The sequence below is a fragment of the Agelaius phoeniceus genome, chromosome 5 (assembly GCF_051311805.1).
Source record: "Agelaius phoeniceus isolate bAgePho1 chromosome 5, bAgePho1.hap1, whole genome shotgun sequence".
Lineage (NCBI taxonomy): Eukaryota > Metazoa > Chordata > Aves > Passeriformes > Icteridae > Agelaius > Agelaius phoeniceus.
In genome coordinates, this window is record NC_135269.1 from 21,078,672 (window position 1) to 21,101,369 (window position 22,698).

General features: G+C 42.9%; 1 protein-coding gene across 6 annotated transcripts in view; it reads right to left on the minus strand.

The window, feature by feature from the left end:
• SYN3 (synapsin III) overlaps positions 1-22,698 on the minus strand; it is a 191,732-nt gene that overhangs the window by 20,009 nt on the left and 149,025 nt on the right. For 5 of the 6 annotated variants that reach the window (XM_077178502.1, XM_054631625.2, XM_077178499.1 and 2 more), the window contains 3 exons: positions 16,032-16,094; positions 6,469-6,611; positions 1,145-1,219 (listed from right to left, as the gene is read on the minus strand). In XM_077178502.1, coding sequence (XP_077034617.1) covers positions 1,145-1,219; positions 6,469-6,611; positions 16,032-16,094 — 281 coding nt within the window. The remainder of the gene's footprint in view (positions 1-1,144; positions 1,220-6,468; positions 6,612-16,031; positions 16,095-22,698) is intronic. The other variant, XM_077178503.1, reaches the window with a different exon arrangement.

Below are 22,698 nucleotides of genomic sequence, written 5' to 3' on the forward strand. Positions count from 1 at the left end.
ATGCCTATATCATATATTTAAAGACCCTATGCTCTTTCAATTTTTTCATCTTTAGAATGAAGAGGTGCTCAGCTTGTGGGCAACTTCTTCCAGGTTGGTAACATTTAATGAAGGAGAGTGAACATCTGCACTGCAGGCAGGATAGTCTACAACTCTATTGGAAAAATATCAGTGGTCTGCTAACTGAAAAAGCTGGAAAACTACATAGAACTTGTTGCATGTTTTTCTCAACATCTCATTAGGTTTTCTCTGAATGTTCCTTTTATTGTTCTTTGGACTTTCTCCAGCTCCTTGCTATTTCTCTTCAATTGTGGTGCCCAAAACTGGAGAGTCAGAATTAATCATGAACCTGACAAACTGGAGGTATAATCTCAAAAAATCTTAAATTCACTAAGGATGAATGCCTACATGTAATCTATAGATTTTATAAATCTATGAATAATCTACTTAGATGGGATGGAGAAAAGTGATGAGAACAAGTGTTAGTTCTGCAGGATAGGAGTTACAGCAAAGCATGTTACCATGAGTCCACAGTGTCAGGCAGTTGCAGTATTAGCAAATATCACAGTGATTTGAATACATGGAAGTAGCATTTGCAAATTTTAGTCTGTAAGATGCATGAGGGAATTCTTTCTGCTCTGTTCAACAGTGAGAAGATCTTAACTTAGACAGTGACCACTTTTGTGAGCCTAAGCAAAAAAGTGCTTTCAGCACATCAGCTGACAGGTTTTTTCCTGTTAAGCAGAAGAAAAACTCTTTTTCTGCCTCTCGTTAGTAATATATTTAGGATAACCTCATGTTACTTTGTGTTTTGTACTTTGACCTTTCTGATTTTATCCCTACATATTTGTACTGGTGTGCTTGACCTAGTATGCTGGTCTTGTTTCCTGTGGTTGCATTCACTAAAGATCTAATGATTTAGCAATGTTGGTTTCTAGCTGTACTTTCAGTCTGTTCTTCAAAATAGGACAGTTTGCCTTTGTGTCCTTAGTATTTTTTTAAGAAAACACTTGGTCTTTTAAAGTCTTTATCCAGCCTCCCAGGAGACCTCACTTACCAGTTCTCCCAATTGACCAAAGTCGGAAATACAATTCCTCCCTTCTAACCCAAGAATAGCTAATACTGTCTTGAAACTCTTCCTTACCTCTCTGTCATTGCAATCTGTTCTAGCATCGCAGAACCTGTGTTTGCCTTCCAGTTTCCAGAGATGGAAGTCCTCCTAGGAAAACAAACCAAAAGCATAACCTGAACATGAAAATAGACTCCTGACCCATCCTCCTGCATACTGTAGTGCTCATTCTTGAGTCTGTGCTTGTACAGGAGGGGATGAGGTGAGGTTCTTCCTCCCAGAAGCCTTTCCAAATCCTTCCTGAACAACACTCCATACAGGATATGTTGTTCAGACCCATGAAAAACTGACTGAGGATTTTAGGCAGAGAAACCTCCAAGGAATCTTGAGCACACATCAGGCTCTGTGAGTACTCTCTTTCTTTATACATTAGACCTAGCAGAGCTGAAATGTGTGTGAAAGATCTCTAGGATAATCACCCTTATGTTCTGCCATGAGTAGCATCCTCCATCCATGGAACAGAAGCTCTCCAGGCAAATATTTACTGAGCAGCTTCACAAAGTATCAGTTCTGACATTCTGGGTCTACCTAAATTTGATTTCAGTTGTACTTCTGTGTCCACTTCAATTTGATTTCAGTGGTACTGATGTCATAGAATATATTATCATACTATCACTGACTTTTCATCGACTTTTCATCATGGCTCACTGTCTTCGGACTTGGAGAATTCCTTATTTCAAAATCTTTGGAGTTTCATTAGCTGCAACTGATAGTTATTTTCCAAAAAAGGTACTGTTGCTAGAAAATTCTGGGTTTCACCATCACTGTCGGGGGTGAAAATTTTCCTTTTCTTGACCTTAGGCCCAAGGCAGACATTGGACAGCCTGCTCTGACAACACTCCAGATAACCCTTCCATAGTGCACAAGCCAGAACAAGTCAACAAGCTGACAGGATACATCCAGGAAGCCTCTCCACACTGAAAGAGATTTATGAGTGGAGTATGAGGTGTGATCCAGCACTTCAATATAAGGTTGTGGGAGCCCTTGCTGCCAGTTCTCTCACATTTTCAGCAACATGTACAAAAGACACTGAATTTGCAAAACTATGTTCAGCGGTGGTAATAGTGATGTCCTGCTAGACTACAAACTTGAATCATTATAGCTGACTACCTAAGGCTCCCCTTTACTCTTGTGAGAGATACCCTGGAGTGCTTTTCCCAATTCTCCTCCAAACTGGCATGTTTAGTTGCTGTGAAATTGAAATTGTCTTTGTGGCCATGTTTAATGGACTGGACTGGGGGGGCTGAAGGAGCATGATTACTGTGTTGAATAACTGTGTTTTCGTATAGTTGTCTTTTGGGCCTGTTGCCTTCACCCAGCATCCATTCTGCTGCCCTACTTCCTAAGCAAAAGAATGGATTCCTCCTCAAGCTTGGACTGTCATTAGCCCTTTGATGGCCTGTAAGGTCAGTGCTCAGTCTTCAGCCTTTCTTTCTCTTTTAATATGGGATTTGTAGGATTATGTTTTTCAGTTCTGCAATGAGAAGAACCACTCTTTGCTAACATTTATTTTTAACAGAAAATTGCCCTGCAGTGGCAGAGGGCATCCAAAATCCCATTAGTACTGGTGGGAACTCCTGGAGTCTCATTAGTGACATGATGATTTGACACTGGGGTTTAGAATATGTACCTGGCATACCAAATGTAAGCACCTGTGTTGTTCCTAAGAAAATTAAACCACAGTTTGACAGTTTTACAAGGAAATTTAACATGGGAAAGCTCCAAAAATAAGAACTCTGCTCAAGCCATTGGGCTGATTTGTTGGACTTGTTTATGCCTATCCAGCATGAGCCAGTTTTCAGCATAAGATTTAAAATATATCTCTCTGCTGTATTCCTAACTTTCCTGTTAGGGAACCTTGCTGTTTTGAAACTGAAGAGTTTTATTTGAAGCCCACTGGATCAGACACCAAACCCTACACCACAGCCGCTGTCAAGATCACTCTCTTCCAAGCAAGTCTGGTCTGAGCAGTTCAGGAGTCAGCTGTGCCTCCAGACTTACAGAATCACAGAATCACTGCATATTCTCAGTTGGAAGGGACTCAAAAGGATCATTGAGCCCAACTCCTGGCCCTGCACAGCACCATCCCCAAGAGTCATATCATGTGCCTGAGAGCATTGACCAAATGCTTATTGAACTCTGTCAGGCTTGGTACTGTGACCGCTTCTCTGGGGAGCTGTTCCAGTGCCCAACCACCCCGTGGTGTAAAACCTTTCCTAATGTCCAACCTAAATCTTGCCTGACACAACTTTAGGCCATTCCCTTGGGTCCTGTCACTGGTCACCAGGGAGGAGAGATCAGTGCCTGCCCCTCCTCTTTCCCTCATGAGGAACTTGTAGACTAGGATGAGGCCTCCCCTCCATCTCCTGTTCTGCAAGTGACCAAGTGACCCCAACTGTTCCTCATACAGCTTCTTTTCAATTTTCTTTTTTGTATTGTATGAAGTGAAAAAGGAGACTTAAGACAAAAAAAATTTCCTAAGGATGTCCTGCCTCAAACCCCACTTCTCTTAGGGATTGAAAGGCTTCCAACAATCCTAAACATCAGGGGGCCACACAGTGTACAGTCAGTATCTTAAAGAGAAGGACCCCAGACTCCTAGAGATCAGTTGCTCAAACAGATCTGTGACCACAACACCTTCAGGATTGTTTAGTAGAAGTGGATAAATGAGCTGATCAAGAGCTCTTGGTGTCCTATCTCAGTCTATAAGTAGCTCTAGTTTAGTCACAGTTGATGTGCACAGTGAACTGCTTTGGCGGTGACAAGTCAAAAATCCTAGTCATGAAACTAGGAAGGTAATACCCTACAAAGGAAGGGTATTACCCTCTTCCTAAGAGCTGGTGGCAAGAATTGCCCATGTCTGAAAGTCAATAGCTGCTGGCTTAATTCAAAGTGAACAACATTTCATGCGTCTAAACTGGAAATGATCCTGCTGTTTGCCTCCAGTTGGGGTGAGTATGGAAGCAAAATTTCTGTCCCAATTTCCCCTGTAACATGAACTGTTTTCATGTTTTCTCTTTACCAGTATTACAATGGCAGTCAAATACATTTGGTGGAATTTTAGGCATATATCATATGCTGCTTATCTGCTGTTTTCAGACTGGCTCAAGGCATGGACAAAGTAGGAGTTTGTTAGCAGTGTAAATCTGGAGTCACTGCACTGAAGCCAATGGGAAACCAACCTGAAGCCTTGGGCCATAGGCTGGAAGGAAGTGCATCGAACATCTGGGGCAGGGAGGAATACATGACTCACCCTGCAGCATCCTCCCTCTGGCAGATGCTTGGTGCAAAGTAAACATATTCTTGAGAATTTCAGTGCAGTCTTTTCTCAATAGAAAAGGGTTTTTTAAAGTCTATATGTGTGGGTGAAGGTATAAAATCACTGAATAGATTCCATGGCTCACAGATCAAAGCAAGTCACTTAGTATGACGCTACTGCAGATGCTGGAATTGCCTTTAAGGCTGAGATTTGCTAGCGTGACTAATGGTTTTGAGTCTCCTATTTGGGACACCAGTCAGAGCTCTGATATTTTGGGTGCTTTTACCTCTGTCCTTGGACATAGTAGGGACTTATACCATAGAAATAACCTATTTTGTCTAATGCTGGGGCGGAAGGAACAGTCCCTGGTGGGACTGACTATACTACTCTCCCAAGCTCACATCCATAAATGGCTCTCTCAATTTAACTCAACCTCCTGGGTTAGCAAGTCACTGGGTGAATCTTGCTGTTTGCTTTCTTTGCTAATGAGCTTTATTTCTCATTAAGGTGTTCTCTGTTCATGTCAGTTTTCACATTAAAACATTTTTTCTTTAGCAAACAATTATCTGTGAAGCTATACTCCCAAGTGGGATTAGGTCTTCGTGTGACTCCTTTCTTTCCTCAATCATCTGGTGTTATTTCCGATCCCTGTTCTGGATGAGTGCATGGTGAGTGTGAATAATAAGTGAGGAGAGAGTATGGTCAGGCTAACTTGGCCTTTGTTTCAGTTAGAGGCAGTTGGGGAGCAGGCTCTGGAGCCAAGGCTGGGTGTGTTGGCAGGAACAGGGAATTTTAATTGATATTTTAAACCTTCTTTCCTTTGGCCAATTTGAGTCAGACTCTCTGAGATGTTAATGTAGTATTAGGCAACTGTGCTATTGTTGATCTGAATCAATTACAAATAAATTTTCTTTCATTGAGATCACATGAAGTAGGCAAGTGTCCCCCATGTCCTTCCTTCCCATGAAGAATGTAACTCAGTCATTATCTAGTTTTCTTAAACATCTTTGTGCTAGGAATCCAACTGGGATTTTTAGGCAGTTATAGCTGAAAAATATGTGATTGTGTACATTTGATTATCTTGTTTAACTATGCTTTAGCAGAACTATGGCCTAGAGGTTTGCAGACATGGACCCAAAAGTCACAGTGTTGTGGGTGTTAGGTAACATATGCAGTTTATCTGGCGACCTGAAGAATGTACTGCTGGAGCTGACTACTTATCCGGAATTCTGTGATTGGATAAGGAGCTTCTGGAGAAGCTGTGCTGTGTGGCTTTTTTCATATACTGGTTTGTAGTAAGAAGAAACAGGTGTCTTACTGACTCATGTGGTTACATCTCTAATTGAGCATGGTGACTACTGAAGTTTGGCTGAATGCTTTTTAAGACTTTTAAACATACCAGCACTGAAGATTGCTGTCATGCCACCTCCCTCACTGCACCACAGGGCAGGGAGGAGCTTTGGGGCACTCACAGAAAAGTTTCACCTCCTGTCCCTCCTTTATATGCAGCAAGGAGCACACAAGCAAAATGCCCACAGAAACTCTGTGTGCTGCCCCAGCTGAGGCTGTTCATACCCGGTGCTCTGTGCCCCTTGTGTGATGTGGTGCTGTGATCTGCAGCTGGGGAGAGCATAGGGTGCTGCTGTGGGCTGAAAGATGGGTGCTGCTATGGCCTGGACACTGTAGGACTCCAGGAGTTGCAGCTAGTTCAATCTTTTTTATTTTTTTCTCCAGGTGGAAAGTGGGTGGGTTCAGCTCCCACTAGAGGGTACTTGGAGCTGGAGGACTTTGCTGGAAAAGATGAACCCTTCAATAACAGGATGGAGAGGTGATGGCCAAGCACAGTCATTATAGTGGGAATTAAGTGAATCTCAGAAAGAGACAGACAGAAACAATGGCCTGACAGTGACTAATAGAGAAGATGATTGGGATCTGGGTTCAGAGGTGGGGGAAGAACAGCAGGGTTATTCTTCAAGGAAATGAAGTCTGCTACCCACTCCTGCCCAGAGCAGGCACTGACTCAATCATATCCATAGCACTGCCTCCTCCCCATCTCGCTCTGGCATAGCCATCCACTCACATGTAAGCCTTGTAGTTGCTGCCAATTTTCTGGATTCGGATGTCGTATTTGGAGTCAATGAATGGCTCGGTGGTGGCATAGGTTTTTGCCATGGCTACTATGCTGGCCATGTCCCGGAAGTCGTGCTGGTTCTCAACTTTGACCTTGATAATCAAAATCCAGTGAAAAAGAGACAAGAGCAAAAAGAACATGAATACTTTGTGAGCAGAAGTCATCTCTGCACCTGAATAGCACAATGTTTATTATGAATTGCACAGTTAAACCCTCCACAGACACAGCTGAGGACAGAGCAAGTCTTCTGTGATTCAAAGAGAGAAGGCTTCCCAGAGCAAACCAACCCAGACAAATCCATCCTATTCTCCTTCCTTATGCACCAGCCCTGGTCATCCTGGCACCAGAGAGGCAGCTAGACCTTTGCCCAAGTGGCTCTTGCTAATGCTCTTTGCTTTTAGGATGCTTCAGAAAAATATTCAATCTCTTTAGAGCTATTACTTCATTCTAACGTTGCAACTGCTGTTTCCCATGTTGGGATGGATGAAAACAGAGTATTTTAGGTGGTCAGGAAATACAAACCGATTACAGGAAATCAACATGAGAGCTGGTTGTCTGTCACCTCTAGCCTTCAGTTCCCTGCCATCTCACATTAACCCACTCCAGACTTTCTTTGAGGATTGTAGGTCTCTTGACTGGACATAAACTCTGAAGGAGAAGGATGTCTCTGGGGGAGTTTTTGACTCTTGGGGAGACTTGTGTGAGTGTGAGGCAATGGGCATGTGGGTAGGACAGCTGGTAGGGTGTTAGACTTGAGTCTCACTTGGAAACAAATGAGCAGTTGGGACCTATGAGGTACAGTTTTTCTGAGAAGATGGCTTTTCACAGATCTGTATTCAGTTATGGGAAAACTTCTGTATCTTAATTAAAAAAAAGTTAAATGAGGATGACCAAAACAGTAGAAGTTCTATTGATCTACTCAAACCTCTACAAAAGCTCATTGATTTGGGAAAGCAAAACTGAACAAGCAGGTAACAAGAACATAGTGGACAACTTCACCTCACTCATATCTTTAATTATGGTCTTTAGTGTATTGGCAAACACTTGTTTGGTGCATCATGGAAACCTGTATGAGTCTTTTTCCTTAGGGCTGGACGTTTGCAGGGAGGGTGGATTAATTTGTGGAAAAAAGACCATGACTGTATGAAAAGGATGAGCGAGTGACTTTCTTTATGGTTTTACCCCCACTTTGTCTTTTGGTGATGCTTTGAGACCACAGCTGGGGATTGCAGCCCTGCTTTGTTAAGCATGCAGTGACGGGTGACAATCCAAGGGTGTCTTCTCCAGAAGAGCTTTCCGGCTGCGTCACTCTGTGTTAAAGGAGGGTGATGCCAGACTCCATGGAGCCAGCTGAAGGAAGCACATGCAATGGTATTTGGTGTTTCTTTACAAAGAACAAACAAGTGGTTTTATGTATCTGCTTTCAACCATGGGAGGGTGGGAGCCATCTTCACTCAGGAATAGAGAACAAGCTTGTTGCTAACCTGCTTTACTCTGTTTAGATTGTTTTGTGTAAGTTCCACCTTACACATAGAGCACATACAAAGATTTAACCACATCCTGTTGCAGAAAATCTTTCAAAAATGGAACAGTTGTGGGGAAGGTGAAAAGTGCAACCAGTTGGACCGATGACCATTTCTAGATGCCTGAATTTGCTTCTCCTATTACTGACCAGTAAATACCCCTAGTCCTTCTCTTCTCCCTTTTGCTGTGGTGGGAGCTGTGCTCTCACCATCCAGGAACTGCTGAGGAAAGGAGCAGAGGGCGATGACAATCATCTGTGGGAAGGAATGGTACCAAAAAAAAAAAAGGGAAATAACAAATATAAAGGGGATATGTAAAGGCAACCATTACATGGCATCCAGGAGGAGCAGCCTTACTCTAGGCTGTGTTGTTTCCCTTTCTGTCTGAGTGGGGATGTGCAGGGCAGGGTGAGGTGGTAGGAATGCCCTGGAGACAGCGGGGAGAATGGGAGAGGGAATCCAGAGTCTGGACTTGCAAAATACCAGAGAAAACAATGCAGGCTGTGTTGGAGCTGGGTATTTTTGTTGCACTGATAAGAGCTGCCCTGGGCTGAATGACATCAAGCGAGTCCCACCCAGATGAGATGATCATAGGAGGGACTGCAAGGGTAGGCGACACTGACACGGTGTTAAAACATATTCTCCCAGACCCTTTTGGGAGTGAGAAAATACAAAAGCCATTATATAATGACCTACTTGGAACAAGGACATTTGTAGGATTTGAAACAAAGTGCTGTGCTTGTGCAACAGATGTCTTTGGGCCCAAACTGAAATATTTGCATCCTCAGCCTAGGAACATTTGACCCAGAGCAGAGGAAAGGATGCATCTCCCCCCTCCAGACTGGAATTATACCATATTATATTGCTAGGAAGGAGCTCATCTTGTTAAATGTGATGTTTCCTCAAAAATACAGCATGTCTGGAAAGGAAGGGTCCATTTTTCCTCCTCCTCCACCACCCCTTCCCTAGAGGGAGAGAAGGAAAGCAATTGAAAATGTTCTCTCTAATGGGCCTGAGGACTTTTGGCTGGGTTAATAAAGAGGGGGGACTCACCAAGGACACAAAGTAAGAAATGAAAAATAAAGATGACTCCCACAGTGCTACACCACTGCACAGTCCTCAGGAAACAGCTCTGGCAGCTTCCCCGGCCTGTGCCAGAGTACTTCCCATGGACTTTTCAGAAAAAGCAACTCACAGAAGTCCCCTTGTAGGGGATCACAGCCTTATTTCCCACCAGGCATCGAAATAATCACCACACCAAAGCTGAAATCTGAGCCACCATTTGTTAATTGTTAGAGCCAGCCAAATTTCACAAAACAACAGCCATGTTCTGGGTTAATGCTGGTTTATCCCAGGGTACGGTTATTACTTCATAAACAGGAAGCACTCAAGTTACAGTCAAATTAGATTTATTTTCCTGCCTTATCTATTGAGTCCCCCATTTTATGAGCTTTCTACTTTTAAATTTTGTATAATTCATTTCCTCCTGCCTTGTAACCCTTTTAGATGTCAATAAGATATCTATTTTCCTAACAGAAGAAAAAATCCCAGACATAACCGAAGCCAGGATGGCTATAGTGTGACACCAGAGGACATTATTTAAGAAGGTACTATTAAAAATCAATCTAGTGCAAAGTTACGAATTTACCTAACAAGAGACAAATCTGTCTTCTAAAACGGCAGGTTGGCCAATACATGAAACTGATAAAAGGAGTTGAAAAGAAACCAACAGGAAGCCATTTTCCCCGTCTCTCTCTTTTATTTTGCAATCTTCTTAGGATAAATGCTATATTCCATTAACTGCATAGGGAATGCAAACAGTGAATACAAACACAGCCCCTGCCCTGGCAGCCTGTTTGCTTAGCTGTGCTGGCTGTTTGAGCAGCAATAGATTCATTCTGAAGCCATAAGGTGCTGTTTGCTGTAGCATTTTAGTGACCTGCTAAGAAGGGTTTGGGCCAGTGTGTTGACAAATGCCTTTTCTGAGTAAGAAAGCTCCTCCTTCCCTTCTGGCTCTCTTCTCTAACCCAGGCACCAGTTGGAAAGGGGAGTCTGGCTGGTTTGCTGGGGACATGCTCACACAGATGTGACCATCCCTTTGCCCTGTGGTGGCATCTCAGAGCCTGATGCCACCACATGATCTGCATCTGGTACCTGTTGCCATCCTCAGCCTGCCCAAGAAGAACTGATCTTTCTGCCTGTGGCTGGAGAGCAGTCCAAGGAGCAGGTCATGAAGAAACATTCTGCTCCATCCCTGTTGCAGACCTTGTTTTGAGATCTTTCTTGCAAGGCAGAATCCGTTCTGGCAGAGTTAAAACTCCACTGTGGCAATTTCCTGGGCAGTCTGAGCCACACCTCAGATCTGTGAGCACAGGTTCCTTTAGTGAAGGATCTGTCTGGGTAGAAACTTCTGCTTCCGCTGTCTTACAGGTCCCTATCTGCTGCCTCTTCTACATCCCAGATGTTCCTGGACACCAGGGTCCCAGGGCTACAGCTCTCCTCCCTTATCCTTAGTCTAACCACTGCAAGGTCTGGCTTTGCAGTCCCCTTTTGCTTTCATTATGTGGCCACATGAAAAAATAATCGGGTAGCCAAAGTGCCATAATTATTTAGTCAGCTAGGACTGCCCTAGCCTTGCCTCTCTTGAGTGTCATCCAGTGTGAACTCTGCTTTTGAGGTTAACTCTGCCCTACAGGCTAAACATACATCACTTGGGAGATAACTTGCAGAAGCACTTTCTGTGTCTAAAATGAGGTTAGAGCCAGGTTCAGCTGGAAGGTGAGTGTCCAAGGCTGAGCCAGGACTGGACATGGCAATGTGGTGTTTAACTGAGTCTTGGTAGGCTTGTGAAAATGCACAGTCTGAGTGTTTTCCTCCAGAGGAACTGGTGCAGCCACACAAAGCTTGTGATTTTTCGTCCATCTTGACCTGCTCTCAGCCTTTCTGTAGGGACCCTACCATCTTGGGATAGTGGGTCTTCAGGAACAGTTCTGTGCAGATGGTTTCTGCACAGAATCCCTGCACTGAATCTCTCCTTTCCTCTACCTGCACAGAATCTCTCCTTTCCTCTACCCCAAATTATGCTCTTATTCTCAGAAAATACCCAATCCAACTGACACACAATCAGTTTAGGCCTAACTTTGGCCCATCCCAAAATAGTGAAGTCACAATGGTGTCTGCATTTCCTTATTATCCTCACACTGAAGTTCCCCATCTGCTGCCCTTAATGCTTTCAACCTTCCTAGTACAGAGCCCAGGTCTTGGCTGCTGTGGTCCTTGGTGCCTTGAGTCAGTCACTGTTTCCTGTGTTCAACAAAAGCTTCCAGACTGATGTGCAAGAAATGGGGATGTTTTTGCTATTTTCAAGACGTTTGGAACATCCTCACTCATGAGTCAGTGGGAATGCAGTGATTGGCCTGCTCTGTTGTGAATGAATGTTACTTGTCAAGTCATTATTTGTCTTCTCCAAAAGAAAATATTTGTTCCTTGACAAACTGAGGCAACCCTTTCCCTTCCTTTCCCCTTTAGCACACTGGATTTTCAAAGCTCTCACTTTTGGAACATTCTATTTCCAGTCCCGAGAGAGACAAGGTGACGAGCTGTCCTTCCTGATAAAAACCTTGCAGTATTTTTACATTACAGAGTGGCTCTGTTTAGTTTGTGCTATATTTATACCAGGGGAAAAAAGAAGCAGAGAAGTCTTTCCCATCCAGTAAGAGAGAAAATAACTCTGAACATATTATTACAAACAACAAGTTTTTCTTCTACAATGTCATAAATTCATCCGAGCCAGGATTTGAACTGGGAAGGTGTTTTCATAATTATGGGGCAGGAAGGGGCAGGAAGGGACAGGAGTGACTCTTAAACTGACCTAATTTGAGAGGTCTAAAAATAAAGTAGGAGTAGCAAAATATACATATATATAAAATTGATATAAATATATGTAAATTCACATGAACAGATACTGGTTTTCCTCTCTTTGTAGATCTGGCAGTTGTTTCCTTCTCATGATCTGATCAAGAAGAGGTGAAGAGGCTCTTTGAGTGAATTTACAGTACTGGGCTCTGTTCCTAGGGCACTTTAGGGTCATGTTAGCACACAAATGGCAAATACTAACACACTCAGAGCTTTATTCTTTTCCATGGGCTCTGGCATTATGAGATCCGGAGTCAGGAAGAAGTGTTATTCCTTTCTCACTGCAGTGCAGAGAGAGACCCAATCACTTCTGGGGTAGGTAGGCTCAAACTGCACAATGCTTAAAAATGCCTTGATCTCCAAGGAGCTGCTGGGTAAACAGCAGTTCTGTTCTGTACATGGAAAGACATCTCTTAGTGTCCATCTGTGGTTTTCCTGGAAGATTCCTTGAGTACTGTTGATCTTGTGAGTTTGGGCAACTTAAGTACAACATGAGAAAGGTCCTTCTCTGCTGACTCCATTGTAAACAGTTGTCTAAGCAGTATTTTTACAAATATTTTATTTGTATCGATACTGCACAGGGCCAGCAGCAAAGAGAGCACTTGTTATCATCTTCCAGTGCCATGGAAATATGAACTGACTCCAAATTTTGGAAGGAGGATAATGATGGCCATGGGAGGGGCTGAGGGGCATGTGTTCTGTTTTTAGATTAGAAGCTTGTCTGTTCTTGGGTGAAGGCTATTACTGGTGTCTCTGTTCAAGTCAATAGAGAAGCTGTTGTTTCTGCTTTTCTCAATGGAAATTTCAAAAGATGTCTGTTATTGCAAACGTGTTTTCTCCATCTCCATGTGCACCTCACATGCACACATCACTTGGCAAGAGCATTTCTTTCACAAATGGTACACTGCCATCCCTTTTGGTTCTGATCCTGAATAATAGCTGCTCCTCTTCCAAGCTGAAGACAGTTGTGGTGACCTACCCTTAAGGGGAAGGGAGTCAATAGAGCCTATTTTGTACAAGTCCTACTGTGGTTATTTTTCATTTTAGCTTTGAGGATTCTTTGTTCAGCCCTCTAATTAAAAAATGTGGTGAGTGAATTTTGTGAAAATTGTGTCAAAACAAACAATATGTGAAAATGAAAGTCTATTATAATTATGCTCCTTCTAGCAATTATTACAAAATAATAAACATTCAGCACTTACACTGCCAAGAAGGTTATGAACATGAATTAGCAATAGGTATCAGGTAATCATTATAATTCCTCTAGTCTGTAACACAGAGAAACTGAAGAAAACTGTGAAATGACACAAATCTCCCTGAAAGCAGATGGTGGAACTCTTTGGGCAAGAGGCATTTTCTGCATCCAGAATTCTTCTGGCTCCTGGCCACTGCCTCAGACAAATAAAGAATAACAATGCCAGGACTTCCCATCTTTGCTCATTCTTCTATGTGTTGGTGCCTCCCATTACACGTGATTTTATCGTTAATAACAAAAATAAAAAGTAACTACTTCCTTGACAATTTCTCTTGTAATAACACTGAATTCTCACATCCTTTGAAGCACCAATTACAGGTACACGTACATGGCTCACTATCTTGGCATCATTTGTTGCAGTAAGTACTATTTTAATACTCACATGTGTACTTTGACTAATATAGTGGTTATTCTATCTTTTGTTTCTCCAATCACTGATTTAATACAAAACATGACCTGACACAGGTGCTTTATTAACATTTACTTTGTTGCACACATCAAACCAAAAGCAAACCTATCTCTTTTCATATTATGTATATTTTATAGCTAAAGACCTGCTATTTCCTGCTATCTTCTCTAATTCTGAAAACCAGTGCAAGGAAATAATTTAGCTCTCTCTAATCTCACTGGTTATTGCTTTTGCATTATGATGGTTAAAAACAATATAATGTCTCCTGGGAACTTCCCTCTTCTACATTACGTTATTGTAGGTTTGATTTTTTTTAATCTGTAGGTGTTACTTTTCTAGTATACCCATAATTGCACTTCTCTGTATTTCTCCTGATATTTTCTGCAGTTTCTTTTGTCAGTCCTGCTTGGGCTTGAACCTTACTGTTTCAAAAAAAGCATGAAACAAATTCTTGCTAATTGTGTTTTAAACCAACTGATTTATTCTTTATTTTATTTTATTGTTCTCTCTTTTTTTGCTCTGCAATGAAATGCAGTGAGACTGAACAGAGAAAATTTAATCAGTCTCAACTTTCCTTCAGGCTGCTTGTGGCTGGAGAAGGGCCCAAACTAAAACCATAAGGTCAACAACCCTTGCTTCCTGTACCTTCCCCATCTACAGAACAGAGCAGTGTCGAAACTCCGTGCCCAAATGCACATCCAGACTTTGCTAGTAGTCACTAATTTCATAATGGACTAAAGTAAACTTGGCTTCAGACCAATTCTTTCTTCTAAGATGCTGGCTGTTAGCCTATCTTTATCTGGAATGACTTCCTACATACCCTCCTTGTACCTCTGAGTACAGTTGTGCCAGGAGTCTGAATAGAACCTCTCTTCCTCCTTAACTTCTGACAGCAAAAATCAATATAGTTAAAGAATAAAAAGGGAGGGAAAGTATGAGGTGGAAGAAGATCTGGTGTGTGCAGAAGACAATAGCTAAATGTTCTGCTGAGAGTTTTGTCTGGAAATGCTGTTGAGATTGGAGTACTTCTCTCTGATTCTGCCCTCATTTCTGTAGCCACTAAGGATCCTTGCTGCATGAGACACATGAAGCCCTGCATTACAGGTGAAATGGCAGAGCAGACAGGGACATGCAGGCTTGCAAGGTCTCAGGGGAGAGGTTTTCCTCCTGGTTTGTCCTGGTTGGTTTTTGCTAATTAAACCCTTCCTAGGAACAAGTTAACAAGCACCTTAGGCTGTCTGCACACACTCTAATTCCATGACACCTCTGGCTGCTTATCATAGACAGTACCAATATATTAACCAACATTTCCTGCTTATTCACATGTTTGTTCCTTGATGCTGAAAGCCAGCTCCACCACTGGCACAGAGATCTGTCCCCACTTCCTCCCCAGCAGCTACCATCCAGACAGGGGAACATTGCAACCAGAGCAAGAAAGATTATTAGATCCTCCATGTGCAATCCAGCAAGCCAGAAAGGGCTTCAGTTTCCAGAGCACAACAAACAAATTGTACCAAGTTTAAATTTGGTGTAACTATAAATACTTTTCAGGCAAAGTGTGAGGCTAGGAGAAGGTCTGTCTGCTCTAGGGAGGCACTGCGACAGGCGTATCAGTTACCAAGTTCATGTAGCACTCATTTGGATTCAGAGATGATACCTCAATTTTGTACTTCTGAACAAACCAAGTTTTAGACAGATAGGGGACCCCTTTTGAAAAGATATATGCAAGAAAGAGGAGACTCAAGTGCAGTAGGAATGTGCAGGTGATGCCTCACAGAAAGGGGAGCCCAGTCACCCCAAAAAACAGGGGCTGCTAATTCACTAGGGGAATAAAGATCCCAGAGAGCCTGGGAAAAACAAACAGGTCCTTCTGGGTAGTGAACTGTTTTTCAGGATTCCTTGGCAGGCAACCAGCCACTCTGCTTTGTAAGGTCTTGTTCTTCCTTGCAAGGAGGAAAAAAATAACTGAAGGGCTCCCATTTTTTGAATAAGGTCGTCATAATGCACTCAAGAAGCCCAGTGCCACAGCTCCTCATTGTGAGCGCTATGGGGTGTAGCTGCACTTTACAGGTGCTTGAATAAACAACACTACCACTTTCAGGAGAAGAGAAAATGTATAAAAGACAAGCCTAATGACTTCAGCCCAGCCAGTTTTCCCCCACACTTCACCAACCCCCCTTCCCGCATCCCAGAAAGCCTCCAACCCAATCCCACTGCCTGTCTCCAAGTGCGTGACAGTGGAAAAAGGCCTTTTCTCCCACAGGAACAGCCAGTGCGACCCAGATAGGTTGTGGGGACGTTTAACCCCTTGGCTGGCTGGTCACATGCCATGTGTAATCACAGGAATGCTGAGCCACATATGTATCTGTTTCCAGATATATAGATATATATATTTTTTTCTTTTACTTACCTTCCCCATTCCAGCATGAGCATGTCCCAGCTTGACCACTACAGGAAAATTTGGAGTTGTGAGCTGAAAGACAAAAGGACCCTTTCATTAGATTTTTTTTCCCCCCAGCCACTGTATTTGGAATAATTTTCTTTGATTTAGTAGCTTTTACTCCCTTCCTGGATACTGTAAACTGCGTAATAAGAAGGCCAAATAAAGTTTGCCTGGATGATAGGGAAGTGAGCAAATAGCGCTTTACTGGATCCCATATGATTGAAAATGGAGACCTGGCAGAATTCCTCAGATCTGACCCACTTCTGCTGTGTGATAGCAGTTTTCCCACTCTGTACATAAGGATTTGTGTACACCCATATGCATGTAAAACACTGTTGCACTTGCAAGCCTGAGTAAGTGAACACTTTCAGATGCTGAAAACACCTGAATGGTGAGAAAGACAAGGGTTGTTTGCTCTTCTCCACACTGAGTGCTTTGGCCTTAATAGTGAGTGCACTCTTCCCATCCCCAGGGAGGGTGGGGGGACAAGGAGAGAAGGAAGTGGGGCCAACACTTAGGTGCAACTCACAGAGTCCATCTATTCATAAAGCCTGTTTTTCTCTACCTTCAGGGGTGGGTATAGTGAATAAAAGAAAACAAAGAAGGATTGGAATCAGCAATAAAAATAGAAAAAGGCATATTTTCTCCCAGTCATATTTTCTCTCTGGCTTGTGTGGTGTTTCCATTGGGAAGGGTCCTGCCACCCAAGGCATACAAGGTCCTCTTAGAGCATACATGGGATTGATTTTACTTGAAGAACTGCCAGTGCCCTCTCTGCCTCTTTTTCTCCAGTTTCAAGCTCATGCAAGGATTCACTTGGAGTGATTGGCTCAGAGCTGGGCAGCTGTACTGGTAGGAAGTGCACATGTCAGGATTAAGTAGGATATCTGCACCACATTTCCCCTACGTACTGGCTGGTCCAATTCTACACCTCTGCTTGGCATCCCTGTGCCCTTCATCTTGTCCTGTGCTTATGATTCTTGTGATCTAAGTGCTATTTGTTCAGTATATGGCTGATTAATTTTTATTGCATATTTAATTTCCTTTAAAGGCACTTTTATATTTGCTTAAGTGCCCGAAGTGATGAGCTCTATTCATTAAGCAGTTAACCTGGAGATCTGGCAAAGGGAGGCAGTTGAATTTTGATGGATAAATGGGTCTTCTATTTATTTATGTTTGAGAATAGGTAAACAACTTGTTCTTGTGCTAATTACCAATTGTCTGTACAGGCAGGCAGGCACTATGCCCTAAAGATAGAATGGTGCTGCAGTCTCCATCTGTGGCAGCTCACTATAAATAACAAAATTAGTAATGAACACTGATATGTTTTGCTATTCGGCTGCTTATATAAAGAAATGTCACAAGAGAGGGGAACAGTGAGTGCATCACGTCCTCAAGCAGCCTGTGTCCCTTTCTTCAGGCAGAAAGCCGAAGAAAGATCCTCTTTGGACCACAGAAGGGCATGATAAATCACAGTCCTGGCACAGGCTGGGACCAGCACCACTGCTTCAGAAGAAGAGGCAGAAGACTGACAGGTGGCACTCCTGAAGTCAAATGGTTACATATATGTCCAGGCACGTGCTTTTGTCCTCTATTTCACCTTTGCCTCTTTAATTCATTGGAAGAGCCTGAAGTTTAATTTATGCTGGCATAAATGAATCAATTGGAGGACTGCACCTGAGGCTTACTGAAGATAGGGTTCTGGATGGACCACGCCAGGCCTTTAATGCTGGAAGATGAAAGGCAGCCTAGTAGTTGGGGCACCCACCTGCTCAGGCTCTGGGAGATGTGGCTCACTTCCCAGCTCTCTCATCCCTGCGCCATGTGTCCTGTTTGAGCCAAAGTGCTTGCAAGCCCTGGCCTCTGTTCCCTGTTTGGAAGCGGAGGCAGCAGCTGTTCCTACGGAGCAGGAAAAGCAAACTGCACGCTGTGAGCCTGCCTGATAGCCTGGCAAGGAGGCCAGAGAAGTGTGCAGGATAGATAATGCTCTATCGCCAGCTCAAAGCAGACAGAGGCAGGAAGCAATGTCTCTGCTGCTCTGCTTTTTGTTCCCTGCCTGTGATGTTGCTGAGGGAGCCTGCTCGGGCATGGGGCCCAGGAGTGGGAAGCATCTGTTTTCCTGTATACATGCAAAGAAAGTTTGGGATCCAGTAAACAACCCAAGTTTACTGTTAGTCTGGAAAATACCACGGGCAATGACAACGTGCTGCACAAACTTCTCCCTTTCTTTTTGCTTCTTGGAAACATCAGCTCAGCTTTCTGACTAAGGCTTGATCCCATGCCACATAGGGGTGATCAGCATGTTAGGGTCACATGTGGCTTGGCCTAGGCATAGCACTTGGGGCTTGAGGTGAGACAGATCCAGACTGTGAACATGTGGTAGCCTTGCTGGGAAAGCTGTGGCTCCAGAGAAATGCTGGTGCATGGTTAGCCAGGAATCTGCCTCTGCCGCTGAAAACCCATCAGATTTCCACATACATGAACCTGCCTTATGGGGGAACCAACAAGAGAGCACAGCACATGCACAGAACTGCATTATATAATGAGGCTATCTAGTGACAGTGGAGTGCCCTTAGCCTGCGCTGAAGTTAAGTGTAATCAAAAGCTCTCCATAGTCTGCAGGACTAAAGCAACCAGAGTCCACAACCATGCACTGGAAAGCCCTTGCTGAAGTGGTGGAAGTGGTTGAACACCACTGCAGTCAACAGGGAGACCTCCAGCTTCCACCACAGTCTTGCTGGGACTCAAGTCCCATTTTTGTTGCTAATAAGGTGACCAGCCAACATACTTGGCAAGCACCCAGATGGATAGGGAAGCCAAAAGAAGGGAGAATCTGTTATGCACACAACTCTGATGCAATTCACGCACAAAAACAGTGAGAAGATCTGTAGGTGGCCAAAGCCACCACAAGGGCAGACCCCTGAGATGAGTATTTACACATACTGAGTCATAAATTTCCCAGGAAAAAAGATTATTATAATCACAGAATAGCATCACATTTTAATAAGAAAAGCATGTTTTTACTGAAATCATGCAAAGACATATATCTGTGTCTTTCTATGTGTTGCAAGGGCCCCTCTTTTCTCAGAAAAATAGTGAAAAACACTTTGATAATTTTGACATGTGCATGAACTGTTGACAGGACTGTTATAAATGAAGGTAGCAGGTTTTGGGATGGGTCTGTAGTGCTGCAGCTAGCTCAGTGATCATATGCAGGGTGTTAGTTCATATGCATAACTCAACCCTTTGAATTAAAATCTTACAAATGTATTCCCAGTGGTTGTGGCAAAGCCTTGAGGTGCCAAGGATTACATAAATGTCTAGAGCTTGTCGTATGTAGAGGCCTGTTAAGAGTCAAACAGCAATTTGAATCCTGAACTAGCAACTCATCCATGTCTTTGATAGTAGGGAAGAGAGTAATGAAAATCATTTCCAACTTAGAACACTGATGGCCCAAAGTGTACCATTTCAGCCCCTGATTTTCAGAGCTCTGCTCTGTGTGTAGTGTCACTGCAAAGACAACTTTGCACTTTATCAGTTTTGGCAGTGGTGTGTAAAATTAGTGCTGGTATGGACACATTAGCCTTTATTTGAAAACAGCGTGGCTGTCAACTGCGACACTTTCCCCTTTACCTTCTGCCCCTCCTTTTAAAAAATAATGAGGGCTTCAGTACTTTTTGTAAATTTATGAATATTTTCTCTATTCTTTTCTGGTGGAGCAGTAGAACAGAGTTGGATCTAAACTGATCTGAAGGAAGGAATGTTAGACAGGCAGTGTTCAAAGCCAGGTTGGACAAGGTCTTGAGCAACTTGGTCTAGTGGGAGATGTCCCTGCACATGGCAGCAGGGAGTACAGATGATCTTTAAGGTCACTTCCAACCCCTTAACAATTGATGATTCAATGAAACCTGTGAGACCCTCAAGAGAGAGGTTGATTTTAAGTTTGTTATTTTTTGTACTGTCCTATAGTCCATGAACAAAGTAGAATGTCTCTTTTGATTTCCTTCTGCTATGTATAGTTTTGTGCATTAGTTCACCTTAGCTAGTTCATTTTATACAATTAACTTTCAGTTTCTAGAACTATTCTTTCTTCTGCAAAACCCTTCCAATCAATGCTAAAATAAATAGCACAGGCTGCAATTACATAATGGAGCAAAAACTCCCCCATATTAGAAGGAATTTGGGGTGGTGAGAGATGGGGTCATTAAAACTTTGTTCTCTTGGCATTGGTACTGTATTACCATAGCACCCAGTGTTTTCAACCAGGCCAGAAGGCGCCATAGCACAAGGTATTGTAATTTTGCCCTCACCCTTCCCCCACAGGCAATATTCTGAATTTTTCTTTTATACTCTAAAACTGATTTTTATGTTTACTTAGCTGCTTTCACTTGTATGATGACAAAGTCTGGTTTGGGTGGGTACCTAATGGATGATGGGAATGTTGTTCACGCACTTGAGACCTAAATGTTGGAAGTAATGTGTGTGGCACTTCCCTGGTGTCAATTAAGTTGAAGGAGATGTGAACATATAATTTCCTGTAAAAGCAAGCAAGCTGATTCAAACCTACAGGAAAATAATGATGTCATGACATTATGTCATTGTGTTTATGGAACTATCTTACTAAAAACTTGAGCTGAAGATCAGCACCGGAGAGATCAGGACCGCATGTGATATGGTTTCCTGTAAGACACACACCTGTGTGTTGATTACTGTATTGTAATTAGAGCACAATGAAGAAAAAGATTATTATCTGGGGAAAGAGGGCCTCAAGACAGCTTTCAAGACAGTTGAAGTAAATCCTGAGGAAGAGTAGGTATCTGCAAAGGTCTCAGGAGGAAGGAGGAGATAGGGGGTATGATGAGAAGAGCAGGGAGATACTTGTGACAGGAGGAGTTCAATGACAGGTGGATCACAACAGCATTATATACAGGTGGGATCTGAAGCGGTGGGGCAGTTGACGGATGAGATGGCAGCAGGGTGGTAAAAATATCCTTTGATTCTCCCATTGCTTTGAAAAAGTACAACAAAAGAGAAAAAAAAAAGAAACCCCAACAGCAGCATGACCTAATCCCCACATCCTCGAGTAAACAAACCACAAACCAATGTTTCAGGGCTCCTAACACTTTCTGTGGTTAGAATGGGTCATGGAAGTGAATAAAAAGTGGTAAGCACAAACCGGAACATTTTGTCATTAATTCCACCTCTAATGTTATGTAACTTCTTTATTTGAGACAAGACATATTTGGGTTCCCCTAGTGGAGAATAGGAGTGTGAGCATATGATATTATTCTAATTCCTTTGGAGCTTCAAGTGTGAGAATTATACCAACATATCCAGACAAGCAGATGCTCAGCAAAAAAACCCCAAAATGCAGTATGTGTGTACTTGTATTCACACTTCACACACATATCTAGCAGTCCTGGTTGATAAATCCCCTCTACCACACATCAAATCACAAGCAGGTTTTTAAAAGGTTCTATGACTTTGTAGAAAATTTCTATAATTCCTTAATGCATGATGTTCACTTGGCTATTTTGCAGTGGTGCCTTTAAGGAAGCTTATCTTTCCTTTTTTGCTAGGAGAGTGAATACATTCTCCCAAGTCCTTATGTTGAGAAACTGTCCAAATATTTTTTTGTGGGATGCAGTGAAAAAGAAGAAGAAACTCGAGTTTCATTTTCCTCCTGACCTGAATTATGTGCCTTTTGCTGTATTTTTCTCTAATTAGAAAATTCCATCCCACATGTAAATGCATTGCAAAGGAAGAGATGGTGAACACCAGTTGTTAACTGTCGCATCTAAGCTATGGTAAAAGATATAAGGAGACAGATGGGAAATAAAATGCTTTATGAATTTATGCTGGAGTCTTCAAAGCCATCACTTCTCTAAGAATCCTTGGGGTTCACAAGATACTGGCCAACAAACCTCTCTTCACTTGGCAGGTATGACTGTCTCCTTTTCTTTGGGAAAACTCCGAATTCTCACTGATTTCAAAATGGGCAGCATGGGGTTTCTTTGGAGAGAAAAAACTTCCCTAAACTTTACGGAGGAAAACAGCCTTTTGCAACAAGTCTCACTGAAGCCAATCATGACCCAGTTACTGCTGGTCTCTAATCTCACCACCCAGTCTCCTGCAGGTACATTTCTGTCACCAAAGGACAATGTGCATATGGTTCTCACCCTGACTTTTACACACAGGGAAGCTGTGTGTCCCGACTGCAAAGCTGGGAGGCCCCCACATGACTCCAAGGGCTTAGTTGCAATTTCACAGCCTTCTGTAGCACATCTGAGAGTAGTGTAGTTATCTCACTGTAAAATAAGAAGCAGGTCCTGGGCTTATTAGTGCATTCATTGTGAAATACCTGCCTGCCACAGAAATGGCTCCAAAGTTTTCTTGTAAGCCTCATGCCCTTGTGAGTGCCAATGACCATGTGCAGACTTGGCCAGCATTGCCATGTCAGATGCTGGCATGAGCAATGAGCCATGGGTGCTGCTTAGTACAGGCAATGGGATACTGGAATATTTGAAATACTCTCTGGGCTCCTGAAAGCTCCTGGGTAATGAATCACCACCTCCTTCCCTCTTGCCCTTCTTCAGCACTGAAAGCTATAGAAATAGCAGCACAGAGGACCAGG